General features: G+C 37.1%; 1 protein-coding gene across 9 annotated transcripts in view; it reads right to left on the bottom strand.

The window, feature by feature from the left end:
• RBMS3 (RNA binding motif single stranded interacting protein 3) overlaps positions 1–16,247 on the bottom strand; it is a 694,738-nt gene that overhangs the window by 78,102 nt on the left and 600,389 nt on the right. For all 9 annotated transcript variants that reach the window (XM_032183106.1, XM_032183102.1, XM_032183101.1 and 6 more), the window contains one exon: positions 8,738–8,844. In XM_032183106.1, coding sequence (XP_032038997.1) covers positions 8,738–8,844 — 107 coding nt within the window. The remainder of the gene's footprint in view (positions 1–8,737; positions 8,845–16,247) is intronic.

The following is a 16,247-nucleotide window of genomic DNA, read 5'->3' as shown; positions in this document are numbered from 1 at the left end:
CCAAAGACACACAACTAGTGTTTAAAAATGCATTAATTTCATAAAAAGAAAAAGAATAATGGCTATTTATGCAAGGTTGAAATGCCAAAGCATCACATTTAGGATGAACACAACCATTGCTAATTTTGACTTAAAGATAAAATAGCTCTGAAAATCATCAGGTATGGTCTACATATATTGTTTTTTGTTGTTGTTTTTGTTTTCTTATGTCTTAAATATTCTCATAAATATTATTCATTTATAAATAAATATTATAAATATTTTAATATTTATAAATAAACATAAATATTATGGTTTTTTGTTTGTTTGTTTTTAATCGTGTTACTAATAGAAAAGTATAGAGTTCATCCCCAAAAAACAGCCAATAAAACATTAACATCAGAATTTCTTTTTTCAATGCATTTTCCAGAAAAAAATACTCTCTATTTTCCTTTCTGTTTTGAACATTTGTAAAATTTACTATTGCTCTCTTTTCTATTACTGTGGTAGTAAAGACAACTTAAATAGTATGTACAAGCTCTACAGAAAGAGAAAAATTAGTTCTAACAACTTAAAAAGAAATAAAAATAACTTAAGGGATTCTTTATAAATCAGCATGTTGACATTTTAACATCTCATCTACTAAGAACTGAGAAAAAACAAAAAAAACAACAATTTCCAAGCCCCTAAGAAAGGAGGATCTAAACTTTCTCAGTCAGGGAGTTTCTAGACTTAATGGTCCTCAGGATGGCCTGGATCAGAGCTCACTACACCCACCCTGAAGTTTGGACCAGTGTGACCTGAGAACAAAGCCTCAGCAAAGAAGAGAGGGCTGGGAGGAAAGGAGAATGTGAACAACTGCTTTTATTTTAATTTCTTTGACATAAATAAATATAATGCTGCAGAAAGGGTAAATTGAAGCATTTCTTTCACTGGAGCCGTAACAATGCTCACTGCACACACGAGAGCAGCAAACACATTTACACTACTTTCAGCTACATTTTTCATGAACATTTGAGCACATGTTAATGACAAAGACCCTCACCTCGGCCTCCAACACCATCATGCCCCAGATCTGGGTGTATGCAAACAAACTGCACATGCTCTGCTCTCTTGACATGAGCTTCACATCTGTTACATACTATATGGGACATGGTGAATAAGGGGCATGGTGACCATTATGGGCTTGATGAGTCCAAATTATTAAAGGCTAGACTGTCGTCTCCTTACCCACGCTCCACATCCATACTGCATAGTGACAGGTTACCAGAATCCGTCCAAATACTTTGCAGCTACCGCTATAAATATCGTTATCATGTTTTCCAGTAAATGAGAGTTTTGCATTAGACAAATAGGGCACAGCATGTGGCAGTACGTGCATATGGTACACCACCTACAGTTTCCCCAGTAATATTGCTAATATCTGCCATTGCTGAATAGCCTTAAACAGCTGCTATTTCAAATAGCTGCTAAGAGAGGACTATTTACTTCTTTCTCATCAAGTTGTGTAATTCCTCCCTACAAAATTACGCTGGCTGGAAGCCCAGGAGAGGCAACAGTTAGCCTAGACCAGTGAAAGATTTATGGTCTGAAGCATCCTCATTCATGAGGAATAAAAACTGATGAGCAGTAAAAACTTACTGGAAAATTGTCTGCACTTCCCTCCATAACACACAAACAGGAATTCCAAAAATACCAAATACAGAATATTAGGGTTGGCCTCAGACTTCCACGCAACAGAGGTCCAGCTTTTTCTCTCCAAAACACAGCACTGAATGTTGCTGTCACTGGGCTTACTATGGTATTAACTATGTCGAGGCACTGGCCGATGCCTCTGTAGCAGTCCTCATTTGTGCTGAAGTGCATTTTCTTCCAGGTCTTTTCATCCACTGTTTTGCTTATGTTTCAGTGGAAGGACAGGGTCTTATTCCTTCTTCTGATAGTGACACTTCCTGATGAAATGCCACCCGAGAGTGTGGCATTGATGATGAAATGCTGCTTCAGGAAAATATTTGTCAGAAAAATCTATTAAGGAATGACTGAACTACAGAATTTCTATGCCGCTCAGCCAGATAATGGACACATATCTCACCTACTGAATGAAAATTCTGCATCCCAACATTTCAGTATGCAATTCCTTAGAGCAATTAATTAAAAGGCATATCTGCTGCTATCAGTTCTGCACATAATGATAAAGACCATTCTCAATGATTACTCATCTGCTATATTTAGAATGTCACAATTGGTAGACATAAATCCAACTTGCTTAAAATACTGATTTTTAAAAATATTATTTAAACCACATGTATTTATTTATCTCTCCTTTTTATTTGAGTGTCTGAATCTAGGACAAAGGAATGAAAAAAATGTTATTTTGTTACTGCAGTTTTGTAATTATTGACACCATTGAATAAACAAGTTCAGATAAGTGAATAAAAGGTATTGTTTCTGCTTTTCCTCCCCTCTTTGTTATGATTTGAACATAAATGAGCACATTTGCCTCATTAAAGAGACTCTCAGACCATCACATTTGCATCGCTTATATAAATTGGATTTGTATAGCTCTCAAATAAATGATTAAGGTGTGGAGTGATTATTAAAAAAAACAATCACATCTTCATGTGAAGATCATCATGTGAAATAAGATCAGTTTGTTATTTCTCTTCCAGATATCTCTGACTGCTTCACAAGAACAACCTTCATCAGCCCACTCTCCATCTTTGAACAAAAACCAGTACCTATAAGTGACCAAGCTTTGGGTTGCACGATACCTTCTGTGTTGCTGGGAGGCAGCTTTCCTGAACAACTTTACCAACATGTCATCACATGCTTTCAGTGTACAGGCCTTACCATGTGTGAAAGCTCACCATAGTATCTGCCTGCTGCAGAGATGTCCTACGTCTCTTGCTCGGAAACCAATCTTCCACATATCTTCCTGACCCTGCTCTGGCTAGCCCATTGCCCATGCCAGAGCTCCAGGAGCTGCGGGGAGGGCTGGGGACTAGCTCTGAGAAGCCTGTGAAAGGCAAAGCAAGGCTGCTGCCACTGTAGGGCTGCTTACTGTGCAGGAGGCCACTCTCAGTGGAAATACTGATAGACCAACAAATTGAAAAGGGGTGAAATCCACTAATGTGGATTTCCACTAGACTCCCTGGATTTTTCCTCTTTAGGGAGAGATTAGGAAAAACAATATTGTTCTGTAGGACTCACGAGGTTTCTGTGGCAAACTGAGGTGGGAGTCGGACCAGAGGATAAGCCTCTCTGCTCCATCTCCTCTGACTCATCCCTTCATCCTATCATGCCAGAAGACTGCAAGCTGCCATCCCAGGGGGATGGGTGTGCTCTTGGATACTCCAGTGGAATCAACTGAAATTTCAACACTGACATTCTTGTACTTGTTTTGTTACCGCCACTAAGATCTACCAGGCATCAATAGCACAAGGATCTCTTGTGCCCTGCCAGCAGATACTCCAACTAAAACACTTTGAAGAAGGAAGGGAGAGGAGGGGGAAGGAACCAACAAGCCAAATGAGATCTGTTTAAAATACTGATTAAATAAATAAACTCAGTCAGCAGCAAAGTTAACTTGGCGCGGTTCCTTCCTTTGATTATTTAAAACAGGTCTGTCAGAAATATTCCACGTTATTAGAAAGATTTCTGAACTTAATCCTGAATAAAACACACCTTTCCCTTTCAGAGAAGGAGAATTCTCAATAGTCACTGTGACACTTTAATATATAGACACATATGAAAGAAATGGGGCATTTCCCAGTGATGTTCCCCAGAGGGAAACATTTGTTTTTACATGCATGGGCTCCTTAAGCAACTGCAACTTCTGAGAAGAAAGGAGTTGTGGAGAGCAAAATATATTATATTGAGGTCAAACTGGTCAAGTGATTCATGAACCTCGGTAGGTCGGAGGTTGAGCTGACAGACACAATCACACGTTCAGAAACCCAAATGAATGACTAAAACAGTTTGTACTAGAGAACTCGACTGGAAGTCCACACAGCTTCTGTTCCTGGTGTTGAGTTACTTTGTCCTCACTTCAATTTATCTGATGAATTAAATGTGGAGTGCTGCAGTTTACAAATTCCTATGCAGACCTGCCAATTGTCTCCAACCAGAAAGAGAAACTAATTTGTCCAGGTATAAAACAGATCAGCCCCAGACACTGAGGATTATCGAGAACAACTAAATAGTACCTATCTCCTTGGAAGCATAAAAGAAATCTATGCCCGACTTATCTCTCAAATTACCTACTGTATGTTTTTTTTTTCTCTCTAAATTACTGTTTGCATTAGATAAATTTGTAACAAGCAGCAGACAAAAAGAGAAACTGTTAACAAAAGCAACTTTCCAAAACTAGTAGGTCTTCTTATTTTTTAAGGTGCAATTAAAAGCATGTTTAATTGTTTAGAAGCTTCACCAGGTGATCTTGAAAGAAAACAAAAAAAGACTGAGGGAAAAGAGGAAGAGAGGGAAGGGGAGGAAATGGGAGGTTAATCTCTTGCATAGTGAGAAACAAAAATGCAACCCAAATCACAGAAGAAAGAAAACCATCAATACGAGAATTATTATGGCACTAAATATCATTATAGACAGCAGACTAAGTTCAATGACCAGGGAGTCACATTCAATGGTGTGTGTCACTGTTGTGATATATACACTCATACTTTAAAGGTGATTGCAAGAAAGACAATGGAAATATGTAAATAGTCTGAATTTTATAGAAAATTGCAAATGAAGTGTCAAAAGGTTTCAAAATACTGTGACTGTAAAAAAAAAAAATAAAAAATCACTGTGGACTGATACAAAGCATTTCATTTATTTTCAAATTATGTGAGATTTCCTCTTTTCTACCAGATAAATTACAAACTCTCACTTAAATGCATATTAAAAAAAAAAAATCAAAATAATCAAAGTCTCAAAAAATCTGCAACAAAAGATTCAGCTGTAAAATTTGAGTTGCAGTTCTTAATTCAGTCTGATCTCAATTTACAACTACCCTCGATTCCCTGGATGCATTTTCAGCTAATGAACTTTTTTGGAGAAATGTCATCTACCTCTAGACATGTCAATTGCAATTCAGAGGTAAATTAAATCAAATCTTTTACAGACAGAATTTAAATATGATTACTCCCCATCACCATTTCCTCAACATGATCTTGTCAGGGAAAGTTTCAAAACAGAAACTAAAACAGTGCGACTAAATGAAAATAGTGCAACTCAGAAAAGTATATCCTGAAATCAAAGAATTTAAACTTTGGGCAGAAATTGTGTCAGTTATTAGGTTAGAATTTCTCTGCAAATATTTCCAACATCTGTAGGCTTCACTGTACTTTTATGGCACCTGTACGTTAGATGCATTATTTAACACCCTTTCAAAAAGCCGTCAGTAATCTAAACTCTTGGATCCTTAGTCTGAAATTGGTCAGCATGCACAAATCCTCAGTCAAATGTCGTACTTAATCTGCTGAATGCTTCCTGAGGCTTCAACCAAGAGTGGAAGGATAAGGACAAAATGTGCTGTTCAAGGTGAGGTATGCTTTACTGATTGCAACTAGTTTCTGGATAAAAACCCCACGTAAAAAAAGAAACAACAGAAACAAATCTGAAAAACCCTGGAGAAATTCAGTATTCTCCTAAAGACTTGACTTTAAATGGTATAGATCGATACATGCTTAAATTCTGAAGTAAGATTAGATGATTATGCAGGGACCAGAGATGTAGGTTTTGTGGAGTGATGTGCTGCCTATAGGTACTCAGACCACACCATTGCCTTCCTAAGAGCTGCACAAACCACACATAGGATAAGAAATTTGTCATCGTTCCCCCTCCAAGCAAAGGACTGTTTCCACAATGAAGTGAAAATTTCAAGCCAAATTATATTGCTGCTGGGATTTCAGAGGCTGTGTTCTGCAAGAGGACAAGGCTGCTAGAATTTAACAGCCAGCTAAAGTATTTCTGTATGGTTATGAAGCAATCTACAAAAATGTATGGCAGGAATAAGATTTTCTATTGTATTCTGCAGTACGGCCTGAAAACTTTACCAAAAAGTAATCCTCTCTTATTAAGTTCCACGGAAGCTCTCCATAAAAGAGAGCAAAACCTCTGAGAACAGCATAGCCAGAGAGGTACCACTGCAGCAATCTATTCCTCTCCACTAAATTTCCTGCCATTTCCCCCCTAAAACAGAGTATTCTGCACAGCTGTTTGTCTCTACTCTGCATACTAAAATCTGAGGCCAGTGATAAAACTGTTAGTGTCATTTGTCTGGAGTCTGCCCTTCTGAGCAATAATCCTCACATGCATTCAGCATTAATGCTGGTCAAACCTCTGAAGTTTTAGAAATGCCCTTCACGTAAGTATTTAAGAATGCAAATGCTTATCTGAACAATAGCCAAATACATCTTTGTGTAGACTTCATGGGATTTGGTCTATGTGGAAATACTGAGGGAGTAACCTCTTGGATGCTTTTTTTTTTTTTTTTTTTTTTCTTCCCCTTTGGAGAAGAAACCAAGAAAGAGCAGAGGTGCAGGAGATATTTTCAGGTTCCACTTGTAATCAGAAGTATGACACTTGTCATATATCAATTATTTCTCACTACCTGTTCTTTTTTAGAGAAATTAAAGTTGACAGGAATAATTGTAAGAAAGTTAACTAAGCACTGCTACATAGAGAACAACTGAATGATACATATTGCTTAGAGTAAAATCCTTAAAGGACAAAGCTAGAAAAACTAATGCTTATAAAAGATTAATTAAATAGAAAGATTTCACATTGGAAATAAGAAAATTATATGACCTTGTGGAGGAAATCCAACAGCTTGCATTATCGTCTTTGATGCTTTGAGTAGTAAAAGTCCAGTGTTTAGAAAGGTATTAATCAGAGGTTAGTAAATCTGAGAAAGACCATTTCATTAATACATCAGCCACACCCTGCCTCTATGTCCCAGGGATATTGCTATCCTTAATATGAGCCACTCTGTTAGCAAAAAATGAACTACGCATGATGTAAGAAGCTGATGCCCTGTGGCCATAGACATAATGGTGGCTTGTTGGCTTTGACTTTAAATTATTTTGTTTATGAATTTGAACTAAAAAAGTATAGAACAGTGGAAATAATAGCTGCAACGGCATTTGCTATTTAAAGAGAGATTTAGCTGTTGACCTTAATCAGGGGTTGTTACTCCCACCTATAGGCATACATACATACATATATATATATATATATATATATGCCTTTCTTTTTAGAGCCCTGCACACAATGACCTGAGTCTACCACTTAAAGTAATTCCTGAATGCTTGTTCTTCAGTAGCTCCTTAACTTGACAAACCATAATGGCTTCTAAGAAGACATCTCCATTTTTTGGACCAACAACATAAGAGACTGCAATGAACCTTTGGAGACTTCTGCAATCTCTTGTAGCAAATGTGGCTGCCACATTGCCACTTTCAGCCCACAAAGCTAAAAATATTGTGGAGCATTTTTGTTGAAGCAGTATACAACGACTACCTTGCTGGAGGGAGAAATTTCCATGCTTTAAAGAGGCCCTTCTGTTTCTTTTAAGAGCTCACCAATTGTGCTGGAATATATATATGTCATACGCTAATGGTCTGAAAAGTACCAGCTAGGAAAAGCAAGTCGTTATCAAAAAGCAGAAACCCTCTTGAAACAACTAAATCAGAAATACCAAATAGTTTTCTTGTTTATTTGCACTGTAATGTTGAAGTAAACATAGTAAATCTGGGGAGGGGAAGGGGAAGGGGAAAGGGAAGTGGAAGTAAGAGGGAAAGGAAGACGGAAAGAAGGGGAAGGGGAATGTGAAGGGGAAGAGGAAGGGGAAAGGGGAAGGAGAAGGCTTTGATTCTAGCAGCTCGCATTTGAGCAAGGTACTTTTTATTTGAATTCTCAATCATAAACCCAAACAAGAGGTGTTTAGGATGGAAATACTTGTAAGTCCTTCTGCCTTTGCAGCTATAATTATGCATAAGAAGGTACTATGACCAGATTCACCTCCTTTATTCAAGTGTCTTTATCCTATAATAACATTCAAGGAGAGTAAACAAACTCCCGAAGAGTCAAATAAATTTCTTTCTTATTTAACCCACATTGGGAATCACTTCATGTACAAGTACACAGAAAGGAAATTCCAGTAACAGACTATTTACAGCAGAGCAGAAAGCAACTGATATTTATTTAATTTGTATACATGATGGAGCTGAAGCTACTGTAAACTGTTTTGTCTTGGACAGAATGAAGATCCCAGCTCAGACAAGCTTTTAGGAAACTTTGATATGCATATATTTGCATTTGCACGTACATCTTTCCCTTTTGTAGAAGTCCACCTTGATGATAATTTATCACCAGGAACTACACAGAAAAAAAAAATGTTGAGTTGCTTAGGTGTAAATAAATGCTAAGTTTATAAGAGGTATATTGCAGGTGCTGCCAGCACACCAGTAAGAAAATAATAGGTTCAATTCTGGCTGCAGACAGAGGGCTCACAGTGGGACAAGGCTGTGCGCAGTCCCACACCCAGCTCTGAAATTCCCTTTTCCTGTAACTTTACATTCCACAAACTATTATAAAACTCCCGCTTCCCCCCACATATACACTACTGCTCATTTTTTCTGTGTGAAACTATTGCATTTTGTGCTCAACCTGATTTCTTCATAGCCCTGAAAGGCAGACCTCCAGCTCTGCAGCTGACTTCTCCCAACCCCCTGGAAAATAATTGCCACGTGGCACTTACCTCTCCTTCTCTGGGCCACGGCCTTCCATTCTGTGTGTATTTGCTTTGATTCTGGCGCTTCTTTTGCCCTCCATCAGCAAATTTGCACAGCAAAGGCTCAGTGGGGGCTGTGAAGACAAGAAACCCAGTCTATATTAGCATCCCCCCCAAAGAAAGTGATTATACCAGCAACAGTAGTGCTTTGTAATACTGATCTTTTGAAGTAAAATCTTGCCTTCTGCAGATATTTTTTGCCTCTTTTAGCCTTGACTCCACTGGCAGCTGTTCTTACTAACTAAGCTTCAAAAAATATATACTGGCAGCCCTTAAAAGAATTTAGCAAATATTGTTGAAAAAATAATCAGCCTACGCAGAATGTTAAGTTGCTGTAGTGGAATAGTAGAGTCAGGCATTAGTTCCAGCTAAGTTAGACACGTATTCATGACTAGCATTAGTGTAAGGATAAACAGTGTTTTACTAAAGCAGCTTTCTGTTCTTATTGTAAAAACTTTGCAAGGATCTGTTTAAGGAGTAAGTGTTCTCACTATTTTTGTGTTTCTCGGCACCCAATCCTTTAAAATCTGAATAAACAGAATAAAAAAAGAGACTTTTGCCAAGCACAGTCCAATTAGCTTTCTTTTCCTCTTAACTCCTCTTTTAAGCAAGTTGGCAGCTGAGAAAACTCCTTTCCTCTCCAGCTGAACTCTGTGTGTAAGAATACAATAGTCAGGGAGACTGGAGCCACAGAAACGATGGATATTCCTGGAGCTGCACACCCAAAACCCCAGCTCACAATAGGGCCTGCTAGTGAAGAAATTACCATACATCAAATGGGTGCCACAGGAAGGGAACTTTGTATCTCGGGATCTTTCCCCACCTACCCAGTTTTTCAACATTAGTTTAGGTGAAAGAAATATAAAAATGATGTTTTTGGAAAAAAAAAAAAAAAAGTTTGGGGGAGCTTTTGGTTTCCCAGGCATGACAAGTAATCAATTAACCAGGGGTTTAATGGGAAATGGCAAGAAACCTAGTTTTTCTCTTCTTTTCCCTTTCTGGAGGCTAGAAATATTGAAAAAATAAAAAGACAGGGATAAGAGGGAAACTTTACAATAAGGGGGGTAGTCATGTTGCTGGCATTTATTTGTAATAAAAACAATTATTTGGTTACAGGATTAAATGAGCTTGTATAATATCAGAAGAAGCTCACCTCCCTCAACCTCTTAGTTACAGCCAGCTCAAGATGTGTCACGAAGTTTAGAGCAAAACTGTGATCACTTGAAAACAGCAACCAACAAGCAAGGCACATAGAGAATCTCACATCAAAAACACAGTTTCTCATTGGGACAGCATCACTTTGGCTACTTTGGAAGCTTTAACAGCTTTGTTTTTTCATTACCATTTTACCAGGCTAGTAATTTCCAAGGTCACTAGAAACTGAACTGCAGGGAACAATCCATTATTGGCAGAAAGCTAGACTGTGTGACCCCAGAGGTCTTTCCCCACCTCTGACTTCGATTATTGTATCAGATTTTGGTAGAAGCAATGTTCAGCCAACCATTTGAAATTTAAAATAATGAAGGTTTAAAAGCATCCAGGTGGCTGTGGAGATTCTTTCTGCAGATGGAGAAATGTTATGGGGCTGATTGCCCTGCGCTTCTACCAGTTTTACTCCACAGTGCAATGCAGCATAATTTCAGAGCGGTTACTTACAATTCACTTTGATGTGATTGTGAGGGAGGAGCAGGTGCTAAGACAGCATTAGAGAAAGACCTATTAAGTGTCACATCTGATGCTTCAAAAGCTTTTAGTTTTAAGCACTGAACAACTATCAATCAACATATGATATTATTAGGAGAAGCATGCGAAAGCAATCTGAATGCTGCAAATTTACACGTGCCATGATCATCTGCTAATGTACACATGTGGTATTAGCCTATATACTATGATGTGGTACAGCAAGCAAGGGAATCATATGGTTTGCTACATATCCTTGCTATATATTAGCCAACCACAAATGGGAAGCTTTTGCCATTTCTGGACTTCCCAATATTCAGTGTTACCATATGACAAACTTTTATTGCTAACTTGGGCCTTTCTAAAGTTGACAGAGATTGGCAGAAATCATTGAACAGATGTTTCAAACAACTTTACCCCACATCTAGAAAAAAATGTGGAAAAATAAATTGTACTGACGTTTTTGGGTTAGGGAAGAGGATGGAAAAGGATGAAGGAACCATGCCCTGCACAGACAGATTTCTGCAATAGGAGGCTTTATTTACAGCAAACCAAGAGGAATTCTGAGGAAAAGATCGACACATGCCAATCAACATATGCATAAAGACATAAAAAAAAAATGTTCTGGCAGGAAGACAGATTTTATTTTTGAAAAAACAAAACAAAACAAAACATAAAAAACAACACACACACTGGCACATAGCACATCACATGCAGAAAGACAAAAAATGGTCTTATTAGCCCTGAAGTGACTTACATCTTAAAGGTTTATACCTGGGAACAACTATGGCAACTAATCTCAAAATACACAGAAATCAACATTTATTATTTCAGAAGATAAGGCTGAGTATAAAAGAATCTCAAGAGGTCAAATATGTTGCTCTAAGTACATAAAAGAACTCAAATCTCTGGTTTACTTCAGCCCTCTTGAAATCCCTTGTAAGAAAGGCTCTCCTAACCTTTTCAAGATCAGATGCACATGAATATTTGACATTACTACAGTCATTCTTACTAAACAAATACATAACAATAACTGGAAAAAAAATCATATTCTATATATCAGGAAAAATATTTCTAAGTATAATTCTTTTTGGTTTCATGAAATGTCAAAAGTGCTTTAAAAATTGAGATTTTACTTCTGCCAAAGAAGTAAAAAAACCATAATCAGGTAGTAATGTTGTCAATTCAAAAAGAAAGTACTTCAAAAGTATACAAACTATATCAACACACTGTGACTAACATCAAAGGATTGCTGTAGATGTGGGATATTTTATTATATGCCCCCAAATACTTCGGAAGGGAAGGAAGGAAAGAAGGGACATCTTTTAAACTGTTTCTGCTTTTGCTCTCTTTCATTCCAGACAGACACTTCCGAATTTATGTACTGAGTTTTTACCTTTCACTTTTTCCTCTGTATGAATACACTAACTGGAAATAAATGCCTCTTGCCTCACCTTTTGCACTGCTGACATACTAGAAAACATAATTTGTGTATCTTTAAGCGTTCATATTTTCAACTGATAAGCACATCTCTTTTTGTATGGCAACTGACATCATCAAAGTTTTGAGCATGTGTGATATTTTGAAGTATATCTGGAAAATCTGCTGTTGGTATTTTCCTGTCAGAAAAGTGAGAATTGATTCACTCAAGACAAATTTCAGGCCATTCAATTCTGATAAAATCTTCAAGATAGAAGGCACTGCTCTTTCTTTGACTTCTACCTGGCAGTAACAAATACAAATATCAAGAATAAATAGGCTTAACCTGAACAAGGTTCATTAAGCCATAGCCGATTTTTCAAGGAAAAGATTTAAATGCTTGCTGCAGTTCCCATCCACAGCCTTATGTTAATAAGACATAAATAGCCCTGAACTTGGCTTTCAGTCCTGAGAAGGAAGTGGGATCAAACTGATAGTGCTTCTAAACAGCATCTGCCAAGATATTCAGGACTGCTTTAGGAGAGGGCAGCAGTTGCTAGTGTTCAAATTCTGTTCCCATGGAACTCAATGGCTAAGGTCCTATCTCTCTTCAATCAGACCCTGAATTTACTCTGAGAGTTCAGTGAAGGTGAAAGTGAGAGACTGTTTTTTTGTCAATTGAGGCTGTCAATATTGTTGGAGCTCCCTTAGGAGCTCAGTTTCTCGTGCTCTGCTACTTTAGATGGACAGACTGTGCAGACAGACAGCACCAAACTGCCAAAAGGCTGTTATATCACCAAAGGCAACGCTGGTATTTTAAATAGGACTAAACCTTTATATGGAAAGAAATGGGGACAACAGTGCTCCCTTCTCAAATTTGGCAGCCTTTCAGGGAATCTTCCATGTCAGGAAAGCAACTTCAATTAAATTGGAGAATTCAACAAAAAAAAAAAAAAAAAGCAAACTTCCAACTACTTCTGAATACATAATTTCCTTATTCTTTCATTCATCGGAAGGCTGATACACTTGAGCTTCTACATATGCAAAAATGTGTATATTCATGAACATGTGCTTCATAAAGGAATGGGGAAGATGAAAGCTGTCATTTGCATTCAGTGAATCCTTTTCATTATTTCAGGTGCTTGGTAACTTTTTCTATCATCAGAGTTACTTAGAAAAGATTGTCCGCCACCATTTCCAATTCATAGTCATACGGCATCGTCTCTCCAGCAATGGCAAGAATTAGAATATATAGAGAAGTAATAACAGGAACATATTTATGTATTTTAACTTGTTTCACTATGAATATTTTTGAGGACAGAATATTTTTCAGAACGTCAGGAAGCAGATAACATTTCTAGTACAGAGGGTAGCAACAAGTGTGTTATGAACATTCATGTGGATCTTTAAACTCCTTCATTTTGCTAATGTGATGAAAAATTATGAGAAAGTCATTGCTATTATCAATGAATGGTCAGTGCACAGTCAATGATTTTTTTCAAAGTATGTTTTAAAGAGAAAATAGGATTAATTTATTTTTCAGCCTCGGCAAATCCTTCTCCACAATAAAAAAGGAGCAGAGCAATAATTGAGTTCACAATTACACTAAGCATTCAAATTGATCAAGTTTTGATAACTATTTTCCTTCACTCCCTTTCAGATTTTCAGTATTTTGATAACACTTTCATGTACAAATCACATTGAGTATCAGACTGAAACATCCATGTAAGAATCAACCCCTTTGTCTGCCACAGATCAAACATCCTTAGTCATTAAGAAAAACTTCATCCTACAGTAACATCAAAGCCACTTTGTAAGTAGACCTGTTTACTCATACACTATTTGAGAGGGAGATGTGAGAGACATAAAACCTTTAGAAGGAAGGCTGGACAGAGCAAACTGAGGTGCCGATATGGACGTTCCCAGCAGGACTACAGTCTCTTCAAAGCCCACAAAGTTTATTTACAAAATGAATTTTGCAGTTTTAAGTTTTAAAATCGTGTTTCAGGACCCAAGCAATAGAGCAACTCTTTGCTGTAGTGATTCTACTGGTTGCTATGAAAGTTCTGTCACACAGTACTTACTCATTCTCAGGTAATAAACAAACAAAACCCTAAATCCAAGGAAAATTGTAGAACACAACCATATCCATTCTGCTCTTGGAAAATTAGGATGAAAAATTATCAAAGGTGGTACGTGACAAGAAAGGACAAAAGGACACGTAAGGACAACTCATTGGCTAAGAAAACCTTTAATTAAAAAAAGCAAAAATCCTTTCCCAAATGGGGATTTGTTGAAGAACAGAGTTAATCATTTTATGGAGTAACAGATTTTGTCCCAGAAGTTCGTAAAGCTGGATATGAGGTCACAGGACAGATCCTAACATACATGTATATACATAAATGTATAATGAAAGTGCACTATTACTTGTCCAAATCATTCCTTGCTACTCAGTGTTTTTGTATGAGCCAGTGCTTTTACATACACAAGCATCCATAAATAGTGCAGAATGGGAGCTGATGCCTTTTGATTTATAGAAATACACAGAAGCAATATAAAGCATACTTATCTTCTAGTAGGCTTACAGTTAAATTTAACTAGATGATATTAATTGCACTTACACAGCTGATTATGAAAGCAAAACAAGGAGTTAACATTGTGTTGGGTTTCCAGCACGTACCACTTTCACGATATAAACATGGAAATTGGGGAAACATCTTTACATAACAGAAAAGTACCCCAAAGCAACAATTAAAAAGCAAACATCTGCTTGGCTAGAAATAAAAATAATTAAAAAAAAAAAAAGTGATTTACTTTTGATAAACTCTATTATAGCTGAAGTAATTATCTCTAGTTCACCTCTTTGTCTTAAGAAATGGGAAGCAATCCTTTCATCTTTTTGTACAATAATTATTTCTAAAAAGCAAGAATATATCAGAAAAGGAAAATAAATCCCAGGGGAGAAGTAGCATGTCAAGCACAGAGTTAGCATTTCCACTCTGTGAAATTACATAGAACAGGTAGAACAGCTAACTGTTTGCATACGTTGGAGAAATAGCATGCCGACTGTGAAGCGTAGTCCAGGTCTTGTTGCAATCAATGGAAACACTCCATGTACCACACAGAAAAACTATACTTAATCATATAATTGCAGAAGCCCCCACAAAGACTTGTTAGAGCTGATCAAAAATGACAGTCTGCTCTCTGTGAGAAATTGCACCATTTATTTTACAGTTTGTTTCTGTTTAAAAATCTATTTTCATTGTTAAATTTTCAACAGAACAGCAGATTGAGAGCATCTGGTTCAGGCCTATTAAAATGTTCCTTTCTAATGTTGCTGATAAGGGGAATCCGTTTTAACAGAGACCATTAACTAGATACATTATTTTATGGAGACAACATATAGAAACAGATGCTTCAGTATAGTATTGAAACTTAAATAAAAACACAAAATCAATCCAAATAGCTAAGCTGAAATGAAATATTAAAGCAACAATGAAATGTAGTAACCTAACAGCATATTTTTATTTTAACAAACTCCATTTCTCAACCAACTGTAGTGCTGGCCTCTGTAGCAGGGCACGAACAGATTAGGAACAAATCCAGTATAGAATTAAGAAGCTCATTAATTAACTTTATTATCTAGTAACTATTTAATTAGTACAGTCTTCTTTAATGTTGCATTTTGCCTTTATTTTAAACAGAAGGCCTGAATCAGAGCTCCAAGTATTTAGGGAGAGCCTCCCAGCAACTTCAGTGGAAGTTAGAGTGCAGATGCAATGAGCTGAACGTAAAAAATCTTTGCTGTTAAGTACTTGTATTGAAAGTACTTGTATAGATTTTGGCATCAGCCTAAGTACCATTTGACCAAAGAGATTTCTGAGTGTGGCAGCTCTTTTTTTAGTCACTTTGTTACTGTGTTTGATGTAATTCTCAAATTAACAGTACATCCAGTGCATTTATACCTATTGTCCTCACAGCCACTGGGTTAAGTTGCCATTTTTAAGGGCTAGAAGCTCGGCTCCAGCTAATATGAGTATGAATCCAAAGCTGTTCTACTGAAGCCAAAAGTAAATTTGAAGTAACCGTGAGCAAGAACAGATTCAGGACTATGATTTCTGCCAGAGAAAGTGCATTCCTCAAACTTGATGCTACAGAAAACTTCTGCCCTATTGCGTGTCCCCTGGTATGAAGCTGAAAAACACCAGTTGTAGTTCATCCTTTGCACCCAGTGCTATGACAGCTCTTTGCAACTTTGCACTACTAGATGAAAAGGAAGCAGGATTTTTGAGGAGTGATTTGTTTTGCAGTTTTAAAATTTCTCAAAGAGCCTTTACAACAAGAGAGGATGCCATTTTATCAAAGCAACCAAACCAAA

The sequence above is a fragment of the Aythya fuligula genome, chromosome 2, assembly GCF_009819795.1.
Source record: "Aythya fuligula isolate bAytFul2 chromosome 2, bAytFul2.pri, whole genome shotgun sequence".
Taxonomy (NCBI): domain Eukaryota; kingdom Metazoa; phylum Chordata; class Aves; order Anseriformes; family Anatidae; genus Aythya; species Aythya fuligula.
The sequence above is the reverse complement of the archived record's forward strand: the minus strand, read 5'-3'. Positions and strand labels throughout refer to the sequence as shown.